The sequence below is a fragment of the Bombyx mori genome, chromosome 23, assembly GCF_030269925.1.
Source record: "Bombyx mori chromosome 23, ASM3026992v2".
Lineage (NCBI taxonomy): Eukaryota > Metazoa > Arthropoda > Insecta > Lepidoptera > Bombycidae > Bombyx > Bombyx mori.
Genome location: NC_085129.1, coordinates 17,268,416 through 17,291,613, shown reverse-complemented (window position 1 = coordinate 17,291,613; position 23,198 = coordinate 17,268,416). Strand labels below are relative to the sequence as shown.

The 23,198-nt window shown below is 39.6% G+C and overlaps 1 protein-coding gene across 2 annotated transcripts; it reads right to left on the bottom strand.

Moving 5' to 3' along the window:
* Positions 1 to 29: 29 nt before the first annotated feature.
* On the bottom strand, positions 30 to 22,819 carry LOC101738761 (lysosomal alpha-mannosidase). 2 transcript variants are annotated; one of them, XM_062675340.1, is made up of 30 exons: positions 22,801 to 22,819; positions 22,407 to 22,507; positions 22,126 to 22,228; positions 21,871 to 21,952; positions 21,107 to 21,292; positions 20,532 to 20,656; positions 19,119 to 19,199; positions 18,121 to 18,257; positions 17,258 to 17,391; positions 16,542 to 16,662; positions 15,625 to 15,732; positions 14,916 to 15,018; positions 14,709 to 14,799; positions 14,164 to 14,254; positions 13,208 to 13,325; positions 12,614 to 12,771; positions 11,685 to 11,765; positions 10,874 to 11,041; positions 10,464 to 10,615; positions 10,023 to 10,144; positions 9,181 to 9,332; positions 7,142 to 7,268; positions 6,575 to 6,702; positions 5,821 to 5,935; positions 4,410 to 4,569; positions 3,912 to 4,009; positions 2,484 to 2,840; positions 1,758 to 2,033; positions 992 to 1,100; positions 30 to 274 (listed from the first exon to the last, which is right to left on the bottom strand). In XM_062675340.1, the coding sequence occupies exons 2-30, from the start codon at positions 22,473 to 22,475 to the stop codon at positions 163 to 165; spliced, it is 3,864 nt and encodes a 1,287-aa protein (XP_062531324.1). In that variant the 5' UTR covers positions 22,476 to 22,507; positions 22,801 to 22,819; the 3' UTR covers positions 30 to 162. The 2 variants fall into 2 exon arrangements, with proteins under 2 accessions (XP_062531324.1, XP_062531325.1); XM_062675341.1 differs by lacking the exon at positions 22,801 to 22,819 and adding an exon at positions 22,701 to 22,784.
* Positions 22,820 to 23,198: the final 379 nt, after the last annotated feature.

Genomic DNA, 23,198 nt, shown 5'->3' with positions numbered 1-23,198 from the left:
AAAAAAAAAACTTTAAAATAATAAATTCGTTTCTGTAGTTTCAATCGTTTATTACGTCAATAAAGTTTTCCGAACATCGATAGAGATTTATTAACAAATAAAACTTTGTGCTTGTTATTAAAATAATAATAATTCCTAAATTATTATTTAAGAATTATTCAGTTAATTCTTAATATTGTCAAACCAAACTACGAAGGTTCTTATCTGCGTCGGACGCAGAGTTATTAGGTAATCCTGTTTTCCTTCACTCTCCGATTCTTCGCGTTGTAAAGTCCTGAAAATTGTGTATAGTTTTAGCTAAATAAATCATTCAGTGTTAGACGGCAAAGCACAGATTTGATTCGACAGAACTCCACTGGATTAAGCTTTTTGTGTGTCACGTCAATTGGGGCCAAAATAAGCTAGAAACCGACCACAGAACGATACCTAATTAATGCATTCCACGCTTTTTTGATTTTTTCCCTACCTAAGCTGATAGCCTTGAGAAGCTATGTCAGCGTAACTGAGCGAGTAGGTGAGCTCACGGGCCTCAAACCTGACGTCGTTGCTAACACAAACCCTAGCAAGGGCTGTGCTTCGCAGAATCTACCACCGGATCGGAAACGCGTCACCTACACCTTAGGGCGAAACTGAAATAGCCCCAAGGCTATCAGCATAGGTAGGAGAAAAAAAAAGAACAATAATTTGCTGTTTACAGGTGTGTACTCTTTTTCATTTTATCCCCTATACAAGATTGTGCTCCTTACCTCTACTCTCCATAGTTATATCATACCGACCACCAATTTAATATCGGTTGGTAGCAGGAGAAAATGGTGCAGTGTTAAAACAATTTTTAAATTGACGCTTGGAATGCTTTCCCTTAACGCGACTATAACTTCTACACGCTTTGCGACAAAATTAAAGAAGTTTTTAGTATGTTTTGTAGCACTTATATAAGTATCACTTATATACTTCTCTAAATTCAAATTCAAGTCATAAACATTACACGAACCTCTTACGTCTGTTTTTCTGTGTTCTCCAGTATTCTTCATTTGTCTGAATGTCCTCTGATGAGTCTTCTTGAGATGAATATACTCTGTGCTCATCAACCTTAGTATATTCTGTGACAAAATAAACAGTTTTTGTATTCGGACGGGGGATTGGGACTTGTCGACGTATCGACGACGCTTGCTATGAGTTTTATGAGGTCTTATAGCTTGTTAAATCTCAACTACACGTGGGATCCTAAAATAATAAGGCCGAAAAACGCTGTTGGCATTGGCTTGTGTCTGCCCCAGGAATTACTGATGTCCATGAGTGACGGTAACCATTCACCATCAAGTGGGCTGTATGCTCGTCTGCATATGAGGACAATAAAAAAATTTTTTAACTGTAAATTAACTTTTGAGTGTACCTGTGTATTTGAGTTTATTTTTGTCTCCTAAACTCGAAAACAATCGTAACCAATATTTGCTCTATGTACATATTAGCTATACCAGTCCGCTTCGCTGGGCATTTAAAATTAACATTATTATTTCTCACCCCCACAAAGATTCTCCTCATTAACGCCAGTTGCGAGACAACTGGTGTAGGGAATCCACCACTCATATAAATATTAGCGTATCCATTAAGTACATATATTTTCTACATGGATACCAAGTTTCAAGTCAATCGGATGCATGGTTCAGTAGTTATAACGGAACATCCGTAAAAAAGACTGTAGATTTATATATTAGTATAGATATGCAAAGTTTTGAATTAAATTAATTTACTGTTACCTGAAGATTCATCCGATTCATTACTGTAATCGTCCGTTTTGACATTTCTTCTTTTATCTGTCAAACGCCCAATTGGTCTTTTAGGTGCATCACGATTAGCTGTTCTCAAATTAACGTTCTTTCTTGGGTAACTCCCTCTAGAATTCTTCGTATGGTGGTTCAAATGTGGGTTCCTTAGAAACGGCTTGAACGCATTCTTTTTGGGTTTGACTTTGTAATACATTTCGTAAATAGATTTCGTGATGTCATCGCTTTCGTCGTCATCAGAAGTTATCGCTGAAAATTGCTGCCTAATGTCAAGAGATCTTGAATTATGATAATCTTTTTTTAGGATGCAAGGGTTATTGCTGAAGGCCTTTTCGTTTTCGCCAGGATAGGTGGGTAAACACAGGCTCAGCCTAGAGGGTTGGTTGGTCTAATAAGGAAAAATTGTACCAAAAAAAAAAAACTCAATGGCTATTGAAAAGGCTAGTATCACATCTGGGTAGAAAGATTACAACCTTTTTGCAGGTAGTCGAAAAACGAGAAGAAAGATTAGCCAAATACAAGGACGAAGATTTTTTTATTAAAACTAATTGAGACATAAATAAAATACTAGTTAAAAACAATATAAATAAGGTTGTTTTATTAAATAGACCCTATTTGAATGGTCTTTATATTATTTACCCTGGTTTTGGCAACGAAATTATGATTCAAAGTAGAACGTTTAAATTCTGTAAACATTACCTTTCTCAGTCTTCGCGTCTTCAATCACCTTTGAAATCTTTCTCAAAGATAAACTCTCTTCAGACGAGTAGTTTTCGTATGGAATCTTTTTCTTATAATTCGAATAATGCATCCTGTCTTTTTGTGATTTCGCTTTATTCTTGTTAGTTTTTGTATCATTAGAATAAGATTTTGCGTCACTAAATGAATCATTGGATTCGGATTTTGTTCTGCTCAATAGCCCCGTTCGAGATGTTACATTGATTGTTTTTGTCGCATCCCTATTGACGATTGCTCTCTTGTGTCTGTGCCGGCGGACCGTTCTTTTGGGTTTCGTATATTTCTGGAATCTTCTGCGTTGCGTTTCCTCTTCCGAAGCTGTCGTGGGATTGGCTAGCATTAAATATTGTGAGGTCGTTGGCGGGTAGGCACGTGACTATGGTAGTTTTCCAATTACAGCACAAGAGCGCATTATGCGGCATAATGCTCAACGTTGAATGTTCCAACTAGAGCAACGCTTCGCACAATAGAGCACTCTCAAAAGTACTGCTCTCGCGGGATGCGTGCAATCGATACCGACTCAGTGACAGAAAATTGACAAGTGTTTTTTCTTTAAATTGGCATTGATCGAAATTTTGTTTATATTATCGTTAGTAATATTATTCAATGTTGAAAACAATTGTAAGGCTTTCGTATCGTCGTAGTTTCTTAGAAATAATCAATGTTAATTAAAACTGTGCTAACTTAGTGCACTCTGCTGATGCATTTGAAAACTAATTCACGTTCCAATTAAGCTTCAACATAATTCGGCATTGTGCATCACTGAGTCGCATTATGCTCTGTAATTGGAAAACTACCTATGTATTATAATAATATATCGCGGGGTGAAAAACTAGTTGGTTTAAGCGATATTCCTGCAACTTTACAGAAGAACCATTTAATGTTTGAAATTTAGAAAAAAATATCATAACTAATCATAGATAAATAAAATATCATAACAAAATCAAAAATTTTTCAGCTTCAACTTAGTTGAAGTTCAATAATTGAAAACATCGAACTGTTGATACCAATATAAAACGCACCTTTAATTACAAAGATAAATGTTGCATATTAAGCGAAATATCGCTTAAGGCAAATAGCCTTTCACCCCTCGATATTGTTAAACTGAGCATATTGTAAGCATCACTTTATATAACCAGTCGTCCTTTAAACACAGTATCAATACCACGTCTCGTCATTTATCTGTTCCTGTAAACAGTAAAATTACAAAATGCCAGACTTGGTTTTTTTTATTGCTTAGGTAGTTGGACGAGCTCACAGCCCACCTGGTGTTAAGTGGTTACTGGAGCTCATAGACATCTACAACGTAAATGCGCCACCCACCTTGAGACATGAGTTGTAAGGTCTCATGTAATGATTTTATAGCGTATCTAAAATAAATAAGTTCACCTGAGCCGGCGTCCGTCTGGTGTGTTTGTTTGTTATCATAGTCTTCGGTCACTCCATCTTCGTGAGTTACTCCATCATCAGATCCGCTGTAGACATACCTAAAGCATAATTGATCGAGATTAGTCACACATTGACTTGCGCTAAAGGAATTTTCCAATTTAGCCAGGTTATACAAGGTTCCGAGCGACTATTAAGCAATAACAAAGCTTTTTATTTATTTATTGCTTAGATGGGTGGACGAGCTCACAGCCCACCTGGTGTTAGGTGGTTACTGGAGCCCATAGACATCCACAACGTAAATGCGCCACCCACCTTGAGATATAAGTTCTAAGGTCTCAAGTATAGTTACAGCGGCTGCCTCACCCTTCAAACCGAAACGCATTACTGCTTCACGGCAAAAATAGGCGGGGTGGTGGTACCTACCCGCGCGGACTCACAAGAGGCCCTACCACCAAAAATTTCTTTTCTAGTCTAACGCAGAGTAGTAGGCGAAGATACCTAGTGCTCCAATCCATCTGTCTTGCGTCGTCCAGCCACTGATTCGCGGCAAGTGTCGTCTCCCTCGCCAATTTGATTGGGACGGCGAATAATTTGCGTAGGTCCACAGTTATGTGGGAGGCTCTCGTGGTCCCCTCGGGGTTCTCAGAGTTGAGGTGATCTGGAAGCCAAACGAGCTTTATCATTATCAAATGAACACCATTAATAAAATCGAGTTGTGCGTATAATATTGAAGTGGGCAATTTTCAAGGCCTTATTTTAAGATGCAGTTATACAAATCTTGAAATTCTTATATGGATCACAAATTTCCCCATAGCAATTAATAATATGTTTGTGTTAGCGATAATTTTAATGCAGTGATACTAAGCCAGTTTCGGGATTGTCGGGCTGTCGATAGCACGTTAGGTTGTAATCCCAATACCTATACCTTAGTCACTTAACTAAGCACGTGTCTTATTAATCATTGCCCGATATAGAGACTCAACATTGGTGACCTCGACGACGGGATTGCGAAATTTTGTGAGCGTATACCGAAAAATAATACAATAATAATATAGGATCGTTGCCTTCAGTTAGGAGATGAGGCTACTTGTAAACTTTTGAATTTTGTCTCATTATATTTGTTCTCCAGAGACTCATAAAGGATAATGTACAACTTTAACTTTTATTTTGTATTGCGTAAATGAGTGAAATAACAGACGGACCATTTAGTGTTAAGTGGTTACCGGAGCGTATAGAGATCAGAGCGTGAATGCCAATTCCCATCTTGAGGTTTGAGGTATAAGCTTCAATTGTTTTTCTGGTGTTCCAATTGATGCTTTGCTGTGGTGGTACTTACTAATCGGCGCTCGCAACAGTGATTACGCAAATTATGACTTAGGCGGTTTTGAAAATTTTAATTATTTCTAACTTAGACAACTAATAATGAATATTGATTTGTTTCTTGTGCTATGCGTCCATTTTTATATCACTCGTCATTTTCCCGATTAGGTTGATAGTCCAAGGCTTAGGTTGTTAGTAAATTGAAAGTTTCTGGATTTGGGCCATAAAGGCGCGAAAAGCGTGACTTGAATTATTTTAAAACTAAATAATAGTTTAAAAGAACTAACAAAATACGCTTTTATAGAATATCCAACTAAAAAATAGAAAATAAATTTTAATAAATTTGAATTAAAAATAATGCAAGAAAAAATTATTTTATTGTAAAAAAGCGTGAGGGTCCTTAATAAGTATACCAAATATCGAGTTAATCCGACGTTTTGAAGGGGGTCAAAATCATGTTAAAAGATTCCGTTACATACTAACATTTAATACATACGTCTGAAGCTAATAATAAAAGCGTATGAATTATATTCATTTGACTTTAAATGGTTTGATTAAGGTTTAATTTTATTATTGAAATGTACAGTACCTCTGGATTCTTCCAATACGTTTTCGAGCCTCAACAGAACGCTCCCAGATTTCCAAGGCTCCAGGGTAAGGATGTGGATATGTCGTGGAAGACCTCGCATCCTCAGCAATGAGTACTGTGGCAAAGTTAACGAATCGCTTGGCTTTAGTGTGGCCTTTTTCTTTATAGACCAGTCGATTGTCCGTGTTGAGTGGATTGCCAAGTTAATTTGATATGAGACTGTCAGAATACGTATACTGATACGCCGGTAAGAGTAACGCCATCTATCGCCGAATAGCCGAAAGAATATCGAATGTACTAGTAAAAATGGAGAAGTACAACGCCATCTATTGTCAGATATCAGAAATGTATATCGAAAGTACTCGACTTGTGAGGAATGTTCTCGATAATTCTAGGAATGTCGTATAGGCTATAAAAGCGTTGCAGTAATGACACGGAAACAGTCAGTTAGTAAGCCGTTTCTGCCGTAATACGTTTCGGTTTGAAGGGTGCGCCAGCCGTTGTAATTAAACTGAGACCTTAGAACTCATATCTCAAGGTGGGTGGCGGTATTTACGTTGTAGATGTCTATGGGCTCTAGCAACCACTTAACACCAAGTGGGCAGTGAGATTGTCTACACATCTAAGCAAAAAAAAAAGTTTAGTATTTATGTTGCGGTCTTAAAGGGTTGCCTCGTGTGCTCCCTAGCCGCCGACACCTGTATGAGGTTCGGACCCATTGACGGAAAGAAAATGCTGCAGAATTTCAACTTACACGTTTATTTCTAACATTCTGCCATTTTCTCCTGCTAATCTTCTCTCCGGGCGCGAAGAACAACCAGGGTTCATATCTCCAGCGCCTGGCTGCTTGAGATACTCTCTCCGAGAACGATAGCTCTTCAACTAGGGGTGTTGAAGTTGTCAGCGCCAAATGTAAGGCAATTAAAACGGCTATGGTGGATTATATGCTGTTGACCGCGGACCTCTATTTAACCTGATTGGATACCATTTGGAGTTCAAGATAACAAGGCCTAGTGGATCATATGGTAGCATTTTGGAAGTGGTGAAATATCAACGACCAGCCTATTTCTACCATGAAATGGCCATATTTTAAGCGAAGAGTGATACAACTGTGATACACATGATGAGTTTGATGTCTCAAAGCCAAAGAAGGTATTTACGCTTACTGGTCCCTAATGAGCTGTGGGCTCGTTTAGCCATCAATGTAATAAAAACAACAGCAAGCGGGTTCAATGAACTCAAGCGATATTCGCACTACTTAACCCGCTTTTCTTATGGAAATAGGGCTGAAACGGTACACATTTTCAATAGAATCACTTACGTTCTTGTCTGAAGTTTCCGAACAGAATTCTGTGTTTCCCTCTAACGACCAGCCCTGTGCCGTAAGATTCCTCGTTAAGACTCTCTTCCAAGCCAAACCCGTCATCTGTTAGAAGTCTTCTATGTATCTGGAAAGGGGAAACTAGTGGTTTCTAGAGGTTCACGGACATGGCTTGACTCGCTGACTGGGGAACTATATTTAAGGAACTTTCAGCCAGTGCGTATGAGGTTTTTTCGAATCAAGATTGGACTTCTTTGCAGTGCGTATGTATGTGACCAGATAGGCTTCACAAAAGTCCGTTTTTTAATATACCCATATACATAGTCCATTAATTTGTCCTCCATTGCTGGCCAAAAAACAATCATACTTGATTTTTAGAAGCTACTAGCTGTCCCGGCAAACGTTGTGTTGCCTTAAATAAGATTTCTAAGAAAATTCTACTGTAGAAAAAAAACCTCATTTAACCACATAATACCTCATTATAAACAAAAAAATATATATCCAAAAAATTAAAATAAAAAATAAATGTTTGGGGTGGACAACCCTTTTCACTTAGGGGTATGAAAAATAGATAGTAGCTGATTCTCAGACCTACTGAACATACTATTGATACACAAATAAAACCAAAAAAACATGGCTGAAAAATGTATAGTATTGTATAGCTCTCAAATATATTAAGTGTATAATCTATGATGTATAGTGAGTAAGACAGGAGACTTTTAGGCGGGAACGCGAGGAGTGAAGTTGTGTGATTTGTTTTATTTTGTCTATTTAGTGTTTCTTCGGGGTTAAATGTGTAATAATGGTGGTTTATTAACGGTCTATTATCTGTGAAAGTGCACAAATGTGGGAAAATGAAACAAAGCCGCTGGACGTAACTTTTCGGGATCTTCCAAAAAGTCCACTGAAAAAGTCTTAGTAAATGACCACCATTTTACTAAGATTATATTTCATCCCATATCATCTCAATTCATTTTATTTAATTTCAACCCAGTTGATTAGTGTCTCAAATTAATCATCTTCATTTCATTTCACTCCATAATATCATTTTTCATAAAAATATGAATAATATATAAATTAAAATAAGACATGATTTAAAGGTCTCAGTTATCAGGTAAGGTAAAATCTCTTAAAAAGAAAAAGTAAGCCAGGAGACCGGCTTCGTCCTCATCCCTACTACATGATGTTTGCTGGGGGGGGGGGGAGATCAAATTCAATTTAAAAAAAATCATTATTAAAGGAACTTGAAATTATAAACTCTGAATAAGAATTTATCGTACTACAATTATAATATTTGATTGCCATCTTGCAACCTTATTGCGGATTTGTGCATAGAATAAAAAAAATATTAATCAGGATGGAAAAATAGGGGTTGATCGTATAAGAGTGAAAATTGACAGTAATATGATTTTTTTTTATTTTAAGTAATGACAAAACAAAATAAAAAACTTGACAAAAAAATTAAAGTTTATAATTAACAAAAAAAAAAAGGGGTTGATCATAGAGGGATGAAAAATTGAGAGTAACATCAGATTTTTTATTTTAATTCATGACAAAATAAAAATAAAAATGAAAATCTTGCCAAAAAAATTTAAGTTAACAAATAAAAAATAGGGGTTGATCGTAGAGGGGTGAAAATTTCAGAGTAATATGAATTTTTTTATTCTACGTCATGACAAAATAAAAACAAAATTCTCCCAAAAAATTTTGAAGTTTTTAATTAGCAAATAAAAAATAAGGGTTGATCGTAGAAGGGTGAAAATTGAGGATTGTATGTATTTTTGTATGTTGTATCATAAAAAAATAGAAATTAAAAATTTTGTCTAAAAAATAAAAAATAAAATTTAGGGGTGGACTACCCCTAACATTTAGGGGGATGAAAAATAGATGTTGGCCGATTCTCATAGATACCGGATAAGCACAAAAAATTTCATCAAAATCGGTCAAGCCGTTTCGGAGGTGTATGGCAACGAAAACTGTGACACGAGAATTTTATATATTAGATTTAACGCCTTATTCTAAATTTCAAAGTAACTCACCATTAGTTCTATTTCTCCGTCGTTATATGAAGTACCTCCTTGGGCTCGGTCGTTTAAAACGCACATTTCAATGCTGCTGTTTGCGCAACGAATACATATTCTTGACGTCACTGGGTAATAGCACGACGAGATACTCTTTTTTTGCTGTTGGCCTGTTGATATTGAAATATTTTGATAAATCTTGGAATTCCCCCCACAGTGAGTTTGAGAATCGGTAATTTGATGGAATTATAGAGTAATGGGTCACAATGGAAATGGTTGGAAGCAGTGGTTGGATAAATAGCGTCTAGGACTGACAGTCATTGGTAGAAACTCCTCAGCGAAAACCCTGAGTGAGCGCTTTTGAGGGGACATTAATGAAGTTATGTACACTGTCAGTACCATGAACTTTATAGATGAAAGACCGTGTAAAAGAAATGATATAGTCTAATAAAAACCAAAATTACTGGTGTTAGGAGACTTGTGAGTCCGTACGGGTAGGTACCACCACTTTGCCCATTTCTGCCGTGAACCAGTAATGTGTTTCAGTCTGAAGGGTGGGGCAGCCGTTGTACTGTAAGACTATGACTTAGAACTCGTGTCTCAAAGTGGGTCACGACATTCACGTTGTTGATGTCCATGGGTTTCGGTAACCAATTAACATCATAGGTAAGCCGTGAGCTCGGGCAGTCATCTAAGCCACAAATAAACCCGTCACACTGCTTAAATTTTCTCCAAATTAACTTTGTATATATTTCTCTATAATGCCGATTCGGAAAACTGTTGCATCCAAGCAATAAATAAATTCAATTCCAGTTAAACGTCAGAAGTTCTACTTTTATTAAAGCTTTGCTTCAACTCACTAGTCGTCTCGTTCCAACAGGTCCGTTTCATCATCTGTCGCGAGTTGGAATCCGTGAAGAATTCTCCGCTGTTGCTGATGTTAGTTGAGAACAGCATCACGACTTCTTTTCCCAAGTCTGTCCTAGAATGTTATTCACGATGCTTGTTCTAAGGGAGGTTGTAAATTAACAGCAAGGGGACTACCCTTATTATAGTCTATTTTTTTGCCCTGTAGGCAGATCAGCATACCTGGTGTAAAGTAGTTACTGTTGCCCATGGACATTAGCAATTCCAGGGGCAAAGCCAAGCCGCTGCCTACCGTTCCAAACCGCTGCCTACCGTCGAAGCTACTGCCTACCGTTCCAAGCCGCTGCCTACCGTTGTGAAAAGACCTACACTCGGCATTGGCTGGACAAAAGTTGAAGAGAAAAGCGTTAACTTCACTTCTGTTGTTCACTTACCCTACAGGAACCGGGCCTATAATCCACTCAAGCTCAACAAACTCCTCGCCACGGTACAATCTTATGACCTGGGACACCCAATCATTGAATCTTTGTCTGATCTCTTTTATCAGCGTACCTCGTACCACGTTGTAAGTGGCCTTGTCGGTGACCTGTCATAGAAATCGATGTATCAAAGCAAGTAAAGGCAAAATGTAATTTACTGTCATAATTCGATACGTTTCTCTCCACTAAAGTCTTTATTTTGAATCTGAACTACGCATGTTTTGATTCAGTGATTTTGTGAAGTGTCGAACTTTTCATAGAGGAAATACCAAAAATATCTTCTTCTAGTTCTTTAATTTTATCTACTAGTGCATTCAAATGAATAGCTTCTTGGCGACTTATGATTTTCTGTTTAATTAACTTACCGGCACTGGTCGCTGCGTCTCTGGCCTGAAGCTATAGGCTCCTGACTGCTGACTGCTCTTACCCTGACCGTAGTAGTGGAAGTTCTGAGATACAGCTATTGATACCCCATCAACGTGTTGGATGGAAGACAGCAGACCAGTGGATTGTTCGATCGAGATTTTGAGATACTGGGAAATAAAAAAAATCTAGGTGAAGGATCTAATAACCCGGGTTCTGACCTCGGGTGGGGATAGGACGCTTGGGTGAGAATACAAGAGATTAGTTTAGTGGGTGGGGCTCTTAATTACATCCCTTGGGCTCGTGGTCCGCTCTCAACATCTACGGAACAGTCCAACATACCATGGACTTCGTAGGTGGTTTAGCCTGCGGCCCCAAAAAAAGGATATAATATGACTATCATATCACGCGTCACCTAGGCGCGGGGACCTCGTAGAAAATTAGGCCTATGACCCGAAAAAAAAAAGACTACCACATACTAATCAAAACTATTTTTATTGTTTAATCTCTCCTTTTACTGACCTTTAAGATTGTCTAAGATTCGCGAAAACTGGAGAATACAATACCATAGAATACCGGTTTTATTTGTGGTGCAGTGGTGTTAAGGGACCCTGGCCTCAGCCTTTTCCATGAACCCGTTACATTCGTACCTATTTAATTTTGACCGGGTGCTTACTAAAGGGCGCTGCTGACCTACCTTTCTACCTTCGGTACCGAATGTTCTACTTTACACTCCTCTTTAGAGATCTGTACTAATTGTCTTGCTTCTACACAAAGATCGACTAGGTTAGGAAGGTTCTTTACGAGTAGTACCTCATTGGATATAGAAGTGGCGACCTCTTGTTCCGCCTCGACGTGGCCCTTAGCTGATTTCTTGGCGTATTCGTTTTCTTCCTGAATAGGAGAAGTGTTTTACTAAGTTTATCCTGGTACCGATCATCTAATGAATACCAGTCTACTGTTTAAAATACACGTCATCAGGGATCCTCCTGATCCATTAACAGTGCTTTTAGGTACCACAAGCACCGGTCACCGTCCTCGTCGAACCCGTCGCTTGCGACGAAGGGCTCGACTAGCGAATTAACCCACAGACACAGCCCACTGAGTTTCTCGCCGGATCTTCTCAGTGGGTCGCGTTTCCGATTCGGTGGTAGATTCTGCAAAGCACTGCTCTTGCTAGGGCCAGTGTTAGCACCACTCCGGTTTGAGCCCCGTGAGCTCACCTACACGTTAGTGCGAAGCTGATATAGCCTCTCAAGGCTATCAGCATAGGTAGGATGAGAAAGTTTAAAATATATTTCAATATCCGATGGTATGTTTTATTTAATAAGGCGTAGAAATTTATTATAACTGCGATGACTGATATAGCGGCTGGCTAGCTTGGTAAATCTTCTTATTTGTCACCACATTATCCCACTAGGTAGGGTCGGCTAGCGAATTTTTCTTTTCCATTCTCCTCTATCAGTCGTCATCTTGGGACTATCGGAGTATAGTTCTCAAGTCCATATAGATATGATGTTATAGACAACAGAACATAATGATACAAACTAATGATTCAAACAAAACAAACCTTTTCAATTGTCTCGAGTGTTAAGATCTCTTGGCTATAACCCATACGATAATAAACAGCAAACATATAACAAAGAAACTGAATCTAAAGCCCACGGTACACTGGTTCGAGGCTAACCTCCTAACAAATCATCATACTAGGAAGAAGACATTCAGATACCGAAATAACTTACCAGTTGATCACGGACAAGCGTGACGTAATATGAAGTGTACCCCAGGGGTGGAATGTTCTCTGCTTCAAAACACAACTCCTGGATCGCCGAAGACGTTCGCCCAGTAAGACTTAGTACTGCAGCCGGGAGAGGCACTAGTTGATACTCTATATCTTCGTCTGTGCCATATAGTACCATATTCATAAAAATTCTGTCACATAATTAGAAATTACAAAAAAAAAAGAAATTAGTAGTGAACTCTTTCACTCGTAAAAGCAATAAAAATAGAGAAATCTAACAAAATTAAATATCTGAATCATGTTAACAACATTTTCAAGATTCTTGCATTAATACAAGTTCCGGACACACAGACCGGCGCGGCGTTATATCACCGACCAATATCACATGCTCGATGGATGATATGCCTTTTGCCGATCTTCCTACTGTAAATTAGAAATTATCTCTGCACATTTTAACGAGTTTGCGTTAATGCTTAAAAGCATGTATTATATCTGATGTTATGTTAAGGGACATAAGTGTTATAGTTAGGGGTTATAAGTAGGGGTATGTAGGCGGGGGGGTAAAGCCTTCGATGATAAAAAAACTTAGAAATACCATTAAAATCTCTTATGGTGAAGTGGAGAGCTTTGACGGGAAAGCACAAGTGGTGATAGACCTTGACGCTTAGCGGATTGTAAATTAGCAGGACCATGCTTTCTTGAGTCTCCGTGAACTGTCGAAAAAGAATTGTATTAGAGAACTAATACCGGCCAATGTGTGAGTTCCACACTTAGGATTGGAACGGATAGTTGTTAAAATATAAAATATGTATAAAATCACATATAATTTTTTTACTATTTTGTTGTGTAATTGTTTGTAATAATCAAAATAGATGAAGTAAGAGAAATGGGAAATACAGAAACAAAAATTTCCCTATAGCGTGTTGCAAAGGATATATATTGAACGTACTATTTATGGTAGTTCTCTGTCAAGAAAGTACCGGTAAGAGATTAATATTACACAGTATATTACTTATTCATCCAAATTTATTTTATCACCTTCAAAGTCTTTTTTATGAAGGAAGGTGGCCCGGAGCGGAGGCCTTTGCAGTTTCATCGGGACAGAAGGGCGAGCAAGGGCTCGGGCCAGGAGGAGTGGCATTTGCTAAAGCTACCTGCCTCCGAAAGAGACTAAAATCTCATGGGCAGCAGCTGCTTCAATACAGTACAAGGGCTACCTCATCCTACAAACCGAAATGCATGACTGCTTCACGGTAGAAATAGGGGTGGTGGTACCTATCCACAGAAGCTCACAAAACTCCTTACCACCAGTGGCATTGTGTCAGCCCGACACCATATAGTTACGTCACTGCAGTGGAGTCTAATTACTGAGGAAATCGCACGAATTACTTAGAACGAAATCTTCGAAGGCAATTTACCCCACGATCAAGACCTAGGGCCAAAAAAGTGAAAAGGTCAGGTGTATTACCATATACCAAAGGCCAACCACAAACCCGCTTATCAGAAAATAGCTCTAATCCTCAAAAAGTACGTGTCATTATTGAAACTCACTCGACATTGGCTGATGTTTAGCTGATGGCACACGGTGAAGTGCTGGCTGTTTTTCGACCGTCTGCCCGCGCCCCAAGTTGGAGTTAAGTTGCTGAGAACAATTAACAAGATTAAAAATATCGCACACTGTTATTTCTCGGGTTGTTTACCAGGGTTTTCGTGAGTTGGCGATATTTGGACATGCCCTGTCACAGAAAGACTGTTTGAGATCGGCATAAGATTAAATATTACATTAGTTTTCAGTTATTAAAGCGCTTATGGCCAGACAAGAGAGAGGACCGATGTATTCTTATTAACCGAGCGGGCGTTTAAATTAGGTACCAATGGCTTACATGCTTTTATAAGGTTATTTTTTTATTGCCCTTTTAGGCAAATGAGAATAAGGCCCCTGATATCCCCTTAAATTATCATCTAGTATTTAAAATAAGGCCGTGAAGGCTTAAGCTGTAGAAATAATTAATGATTGGGGAAAATTTAAGGGAGGAATTACCTATTGACATTTATATCTCTTGAGTTAGCACTAGAACTTACAAACATAACATTACCTGAGTAAGTATGACACTTTATTGGTGCAAGCATCGACGGCTTCGCTTAAAATTCTCAGGAAGTCGTTTGTGACGTGCTGCTGACTTGTACCTATTCAGGAAAATGATTCATCATCATTTAAATCTGATTTGAGGAGAAATCGAGACGAACGTATAAAGAAGACAGCAAATGTTGTATGAAAAGCTGGGTATCTGTAGCTTTGTTACCAGTTATAGCGTCATGGTGTACCACCAGGTTGACAGCGTGCCTCAGGAGGTGTAGTTCGTACGAATCCCCCATACGGGCAAGGACTGTTACTTGCTTCGCGACCTGAAATTATTATTATCGGCATCACAATGTGAATCTTGAAAATTGTATGGCTAGACCTGACCTAACCTTGAAACCTCTCAAGCCTAACTGCCGTGCATCAGGAATAGACAGATCTTGTATCAATTGTTAAGAGTCTATCGAGAAACTTGTTGTTCAGGGTAGGGTTAACGGTAAAACGACCTCGTGGACGAAACCCCATGGGCCAGACTGATCAAGTAAAAACCTTTACCAAAACCCCACTTAGTGAGTGCGTGAACCAAGCCTCAGTTCGCAAATTATGGAGAACAGCTGTCAAGGTTATAAATAAACAAGGATTCCACATGACCATTACTACTCTGCCAAGAGTAAACGACTGTGATATGTATGAATTATGAATAAATTCCTATGCAGTGGACAGAAGTGTATGGGGACAGACTTCTTTAGTGCCAACTAGATAGTCGCCAACTACATGAATCATAATCGTCGATCCACGGACGTCCACTTCTGGACTTAGATCTCCTCAAAGCTACACCATAAGGACCGATTCTGCATTATCTAAATCCAGCGCCTCACGCCTAGAGATGACCTCACCAGACAACAAAGGAAATATTGGAATTAATTGCAAACCTGCAGAAACACATGTGCCTTCCTAATGAAGTATTTAAAGCTTGGCCTTGAGGAGTAGTAGCCCGACCAGTAGGTAGATGAATCGCTTCCATAAGGCATATGGTCTGACTGAAAATTCACAATAAAACACTTTTCTAAGAATAAACCTTTGATGATGGGCGGGTTATCATAGCTAATTGTGTATGTAATTGCTTGTCAGTGCTGCTATTTATTGCTTGGGAAGTTTCTTAGTCAGGACCCAGTAAAACTACCATGTCTTGGTAAGAGAGCCTATCGCAATAAAATTACTGCTGGTAAGGAGTCTTGTGGGTTCACACGAGTAGGTATACGCACCTTGCCTCTTTCTGCCGTGAAACAGTGACGCGTTTTAGCTTGAAAGCTGAAGCAATCGTTGTGCTTTAAAACTGAGATATTGAACTAATGTCTCAAGGTGGGTGGCGGTGCTTGCGTTGTTTATGTATGTCAGTTGCGGTGACCACCTAGCACCAGATGGGCCGTGAGCTCATCCAGCCATCTAAGCAAACATTGACCATTGAAAAGCTTTTCGTAAAAATGTCTTTTCAGTGAAACTAAACCAAGATTTAACCAATTAAATACTGTAGGTTGAGAGGAAGTGGGTCCAATTAAGCTTCTTCTAAATACACGTGCAAACATCCAAAGTCACACACGAACCCATGGACACAACCCATTGAGTTTCTCGTCGGATGTTCTCAGCGAATCGCGATTCCGATCCGGTCGTAGACTTAGCGAAGCACTGTTCTTGCTGGGGTTAGTGTTAGAAAATTTTCTCAGGCTAAGCCCGTGAGCTCACCTACCCGTCCGCGAGTAGTAGGAATAGTCCCTTAGGCTACCAGCGAATGGGTAGCAAAAAATAATAATCCTGCTGCTCCACCGAGAATAATTATTTATGTATTTACCCTTTCGGTGAATACGGCTTTATCTCTGCGTCCGTGTAGGTATATGGCCTTCAAGTAGCAGGAGGGAGACGAATAGAATATATTCACGTCCGACAGATTGACCGGATGAGTGTTCACATGACTGAAAATAAAAAAGCGACCAGGGTCTGTAGCTACTTAGTAGATGAGCTGGATAGGTAAGAAGGATAAGAGGGAATGGAGGAACAGACTAATAGTCCAACCAAAAGTGGTCTGTTAAGTTAAACCCTTAGTACTGAGGAGCACGACGCAAGGAGAAGGAGTAGGTAGATGAGCAGCATACGTCATAATGGTGGTGAGTTTCTACCGTTGCTGAACAATAGCAATGTCAGGGGCACAGCCAAGTCCCTGACTGCAGCTGCGTGCTCTCCACAAGCCTTGAAGGAGAACACGTGAAAGCGCTCAGGAAACACCAAAGCCGGAAGATACAAGCCATAAGCGACAAGTTAACTGTAGAATATACACTAAAATACAACAATTAGCCATATGATGGCAAACTTAGTAATGTTTGTTGAAAAAATCGAATTCGTAATATTTTGATTTGTGATTCCTTATAAAGGTAGTTTGCTTTCTTGACCAGATGAATTAAGATCAACGGCACTCGTTCTGATGTCTATAGGCTTCTATAACTAAGCTAAATACTAGGTTATATACAGGAGAGCCGGGAGTCAAGTCTACAAGTAAAAAACGTGTCTTACTTAATCAATTTATCCATATTAATGAACCAATTTGCAGCGCTTTGATATGTGAAGTCACCTCCGGCAGTGACCAAGATATTGTCGTGATCATAATATTTCGCTTGTCTCTCTATTTGAACGATAAAGTCGTTTACCTGTAGGGAAAAAATTATCCTAATCGAAGTTTCAGTTTAAAACCATGCACCGTAATTTTTTTTTTTTTTTTTTTATTGCTTAGATGGATGGACGAGCTCACAGCCCACCTGGTGTTAAGTGGTTACTGGAGCCCATAGACATCCACAACGTAAATGCGCCACCCACCTTGAGATACAAGCTCTAAGACCTCAAGTATAGTTACAACAAAATATATGCTATGCCATTGAGATGAAATTCCATTTGCGTTGCGTAGCTTCTACCTACCACCAGTACGTTTCATTTGTGCCACAATTTTTTTAATAATCTTTCTCTATCAATTGCTAAATCATTGAGGTTGTTTCCATCGAAGATTTCTGTCATAGTACAAATACCCACGCAGAGAATTGTGTCTATAACATTTCGCGTGCTTCACCACGTCGGGTGGAATCTCTCGTTGTTACAGTAAATCATTACACACATGGTGGTAGGACCTCTTGTGAGTCTGCGCGGGTAGGTACCACCACCCTGCTTATTTATGCCGTGAAGTAGTAATGCGTTTCGGTTTGAAGGGCGGATGAGCCGTTTTAACTATACTGAGACCTTAGAACTGATATCTCAAGGTGAGTGGCGCATTTACGTCGTAGATGTCTATGGGTTCCAGTAATCACTTAACGCCAGGTGGGCTGTGAGCCCGTCCACCCATGAAAGCAATAAAAAAATTCCTCTCGTGCTTTATGTTAAGGACTTACTCGTGTATCAGCGTTGTACGACTTGCTGTCAGGATCGTCGACGATGGGTTCGTCATTGCACAGTATGTCAAAGCAAAATCCTTCAGGAGGATTGTAGAGATTGAATAACGTGTGGGTCATTATATCAGACATTTTACCTAAAAAAAAAAATTCATTTTAGTTAAAGCACTATGAAAAAAACATCTTTAATAGGTAAAGAACCGTGTGGGTGGATACTATTAATTTGCCAAAACAAAATTAGTGGTCCCTTAGGACCGCCGCAACTCACCTGCCTAGAATACCCCTGACCGCAAGTTTTCTATTGAATATTGTAAGAAACGCGGACCGCCATGACTCATCTAGGTAATAGCTGTAGCATATTGAAGGGGGACTATTCGACAATATATTATATAAATATAACTCGTTGTGGTCTAACGGATAAGACGTCCGATGCATTTGTGTTGAGCGATGCACCACTGTTCGAATCTCAGGCGGGTACCAATTTTTCTAATGAAATACGTACTCAACAATGTTCACAAATGTTCATGTTCGAAACGCATTACTACTTCACGGCAGAAATAGGCAGGGCGGTGGTACCCACCCGCGCGTACTCACAAGAGGTTCTGCCACCAGTAAAGTACCAAATTTTTGTAAAGAAATACGTCGTGTACATGACAAATGCTCACGATTGACTTCCACGGTGAAGGAATAACATCGTGTAATAAAAATGAAACCCGCAAAAATTATAATTTGCGTAATTACTGGTGGTAGGACCTCTTGTGAGTCCGCGCGGGTGAGTATCACCACTCTGCCTATTTCTGCCGTGAAGCAGTAATGCGTTTCGGTTTGAAGGGTGGGGCAGCCGTTGTAACTATAGTTGAGACCTTAGAACTCATTCTCAAGCTGGGTGGCGCATTTACGTTGTGGATGTCTATGGGCTCCAGTGACCATTTAACACCAGGTGGGCTGTGAGATCGTCCACCCATCTAAGCAATAAAAAAAGAAAAAACTCAATTTACCTAATACGTCGCTACCACGCCAAATGAATTCCATTCTATCCTCTTCGATCATAGATTCTCTTTCTTTGTGATCGACCCGACCTGATGCAGGAAATTCAACTGTATATTCATTAAGATAAGGGCTACTGCTGTTGTCAATACTAGGTGTATAGAAAGACCTCAAGGAAATGGAAATGTCTGCTGCTACCCACTTTGTGACATGAGGATGAAGTTTCAACAGTTTTGTTATAACATCCACAGTGTACTTATATAGCTTATACCATAATTTTTTTTGACATAACAGAAAAACGAATCAAATGTGATATTTTTATCCTTTGACTATTTGAGATACCAAATCGTGTAAATGTTTGAAATAATAAAATGCAAAATATAGAACCAAAAAAGAATAAGTTTAAAAAGAAAAAAAAAAGATAAAACAGAAACAGTTTCTCCCTATTGAGCTTAAAAAGGGTTGACGTTAGGCAGCCGGTCCTGCCAAATTCCTATGCAGCATGCATTATAAGAAGCCTCCAGCACGTGCATAGTGAGTAAGAGCAAAAAGAAGAAGAATGCGTATCACACATCACAACTCTGTCAATGGGATCCATAGCTTAGATTTACACATTTACTACCTAAAACTTCACACTTTTTTTACTGGTGGTAGGACCTCTTGTGAGTCCGCACGGGTAGGTACCACCGCTCCGCTTATTTCTGCCGTGAAGCAGTAATGCGTTTCGGTTTGAAGGATGGGGCAGCCGTTGTAACTATACTGAGACCTTAGAACTTATGTCTCAAGGTGTGTGGCGCATTTACGTTGTAGATGTCTATGGGTTCCAGTAACCACTTAACACCAGGTGGGCTGTGAGCTCGTCCACATATCTAGGCAATAAAAATAAAATAAAAAATAAAACTTAACATGGTGAGGAATTTATATTAAACTAGCGAACCCGACAGATGTGTCCTCTGAAAGCATACACAAAAATTCATTGAAGTCTATCCAGCCGTTTAGTTGCAGTATAGATAAATAACCTAGATACCGACTGCAGCGCCAACTGCCGGGATGATTTGTGAATCTAAGCCATCCAGGGCTAACTTTGTGATGCCTAGAGGTTCCGGGAACCATTAAATACAAGGTGGATCGTAAAATTGATCATCAGTTTTTATTTATTGCTAAGATGGTTGGACGAGCTCACAGCCCACCTGGTGTTAAGTGGTCAATGGAGCCCATAGACATCTACAACGTAAATGCGTCACCCATCTTGAGTTATAGTTCTAAGGTCTCAGTATAGTTACAACGGCTACCCCACTCTTCAAACCAAAACGCATTGCTGCTTCACGGTAGAAATAGGCGGGGTGGTGGTACCTACCCGTGCAGACTCTTAAGAGGTCCTACCACCAATTAAGCGATAAGTAAATAAAAACCGAGATATGTACCGATAAATAAGCCATCAAAGCCCATTTGTGCCAGTAAAGATGCCTGTTCCCTGGTGTGGCCATATGTGTCAATCTGCCAAGCTGCTTTAGGCTTACCACACAGGCCTAAAGTGTCGTTCAGTTTCCTGGAAAATTTATAGCCAGTTATTTTCTTGATAAGAAGCCAGCTAAGCTAAGTGCTAAAACTTTTCCTGCCGTTTCATTGCTATGCTAGAAGTGAGCAGGTTCATCCGCAATATGTCCTCCTAGCCCGCTGAGTTTCTCGCTGGATCTTAACAGCGGGTCGCGATTCTTATCCGGTAGTAGATTCATTCGCGAAGCAGCTGCGCTTGAGTGGTTAGGTCTCCTTTGTAGGCGCTCGGGCAGCTGTTAGAAAATCCCATATTTCCTAGCTGAGCCTTTGTACGCCCACCAGGTTCTGTTGAAATTGGAAAGGCCATAAGGCCACCTGTAACCCTTCCTTTCTAAAAAAATATGTCCTGCTCACTGTTGATAGATTCTCGATTACAAATTTCCACAGAGTATTTCAGAAAGGAATACAGAAAGACAGTATGTTAAATTTTCTACAAATATACCTCAATCCCCAAGTATATTGGTCAATGATCTGGAGATAATCGGAAGTCGCTTCGTCGTTCTGGACCCAGCCTCCTCCGGCGAACTCCACGCGACCTTCCTGCACGAGGCTACGGAAGGTGGACCTCGTTACAGGACGCTGTTCTTTCCACCAGCGCCAGAAATACGACGTTTCGGAGAAGGTGAATCTGGATTGGTAGATTAAATTTTAAGTATATCTTAAAAGTATTTCTTCTAATAAAAAAAGTACTCAAAATGCGTAGCCACGAATGCTTTCCAATATGGAAGAAGCGCATTTTTGAAGAAAATGTTTATTTTATTTTTATTGCTTAGGTGTGTGGACGATATGCATTACTGCTTCACGGCTGAAATAAGCAGAGCGCTGGTACCTTCCTCTGCGTACTCACTAGATCTCCTACAACCAGTAAAACCCTCTCCTGTATCCTCACAAATTTATAAACCAGTATAGCCCTGTGTCCTTCCTATTTCACAAGAGGCGCTCCTATGCAATACAATTCAGACTTCGACGTCGCATCTCAAAGTGTATATAGGCTGCTGTAAACAGTTAACATCAGAAAGGGCCATTTAATCTTCTCAGTTTAGGAGTAAGAAATTCTCTGGCAGCGATGACTTCTACTAACAGGAGCGGCTACAAATGGTTTAGGAGCATTGAAGACCTTAGGGCTTAGTTGTGTAAATTCGGCGACACCTGGGTTCAGCAATGGTCTGATGATGATGATAAAGAGTAACAAGTCGGAGAACTCACTTTCTTTTTTTATCATACAGCAATTCAGAAATAACGGAGTGGTATATCAATTGAACGTTCGCCGAACTAATTGATGTTTTGGCTGAAACAAATTATTTTTACGTGAGATATTTAACAAGACTCAATAGTTTGGGCTGGTCTACAATAGCACCGCTCTTTCTCTTCCCGTGGGAGTCGTTAAGCTACTAAGGGATTCACTGGAGAATGAATAAGTAGTAGCTTTTTTTGTTTAATATACCATTTTAATATACTCACTTCCATAGTAGTATTCGTCGAAGGTCTTGACCCAGCCGGCGTCCATGTGCGAATGTGGTATCAGATGGACATTCAAGGCACCTTCTCTTGTCTGAGGGCATTGCTGAACGAACATGAAAATAAATATTCTTAGATTCATTCTAGGTAACGACGCGTGTTTTAATGTATGGCTTTTTATCCTCCACGTTGGATAGACATGGATAGTTGTTTCGCGTCTCACGCGTGTCTCAAGCGTGGTCAACGGGTCGCGATACACAGTATTTATTAATGATTGTACCCACCTTATAACCACATTCGGTTTTCGCACATAAAACCAAGCTCAGTTGGAGAAAGGCAAACGTCCCGTGCATTACTGAACGTAGAAAATTGGCATTCCATTTAACTGAAACAAAAAAGCTATGATAGTAATAATTGCAATATCTATAGGAGGATCTTGTTGTGACTAATAGTCGGTAAGACTATGGTGAGGTAGGAGGATATTTGTGAGGTGGGGGCGACCTTTAAGACTGGAATGGATTGTGTGAAAGAGAATGTGCGGAAGAAGGGTGCTAGTGCAGAGATGACGTATGAAAGACCTCTCTGGAAAAGAGGATACGCTGCGCCCGCCCCACTTAGTGGGATAAGGGTTAGGAAAACTAGAAGACTGATCGGAAAGCAATGGAGCGTCTTACCTACTCAAGGAATTCTATCTCGGAGCACCGTTACAGTAACTAAGGTATCAATGGCTGATTAAATACTGCGTGTATTTCCTGAAATCGTGTAGAACAAGTTTAATATAAGGCAGGATTCACACAGCTGGTAATATTATTAAATGCTGGTAAATAAATATTTTTACTGGTGGTAGGACCTCATGTGAGTCCGCACGATTAGGTACCACCACCCCACCTATTTCTGCCGTGAAGCAGTAGTGCGTTTCGGTTTGGAAGGTAGGGTAGCCGTTGTAACTATACTGAGACCTTAGAACTTATATATATCTCAAAGTGGGTGGCGCATTTACGTTGTAGATGTCTATGGGCTCCAGTAATCACTTAACACCAGGTGGGCTGTGGGTTCGTCCAACCATCTAAGCAATA

Coding starts and splice junctions, on each gene's coding strand:
- LOC101738761 (XM_062675340.1), bottom strand. CDS start 22,475: ATGCACGGGACGTTTGCCTTTCTCCAACTGAGCTTGGTTTTATGTGCG. Junction 6,703..7,141: donor CGGAAACTTCAGACAAGAAC/GTAAGTGATTCT, acceptor CAACACCCCTAG/TTGAAGAGCTATCGTTCTCG. Junction 4,570..5,820: donor CGTATTGGAAGAATCCAGAG/GTACTGTACATT, acceptor TTTGGCTTCCAG/ATCACCTCAACTCTGAGAAC.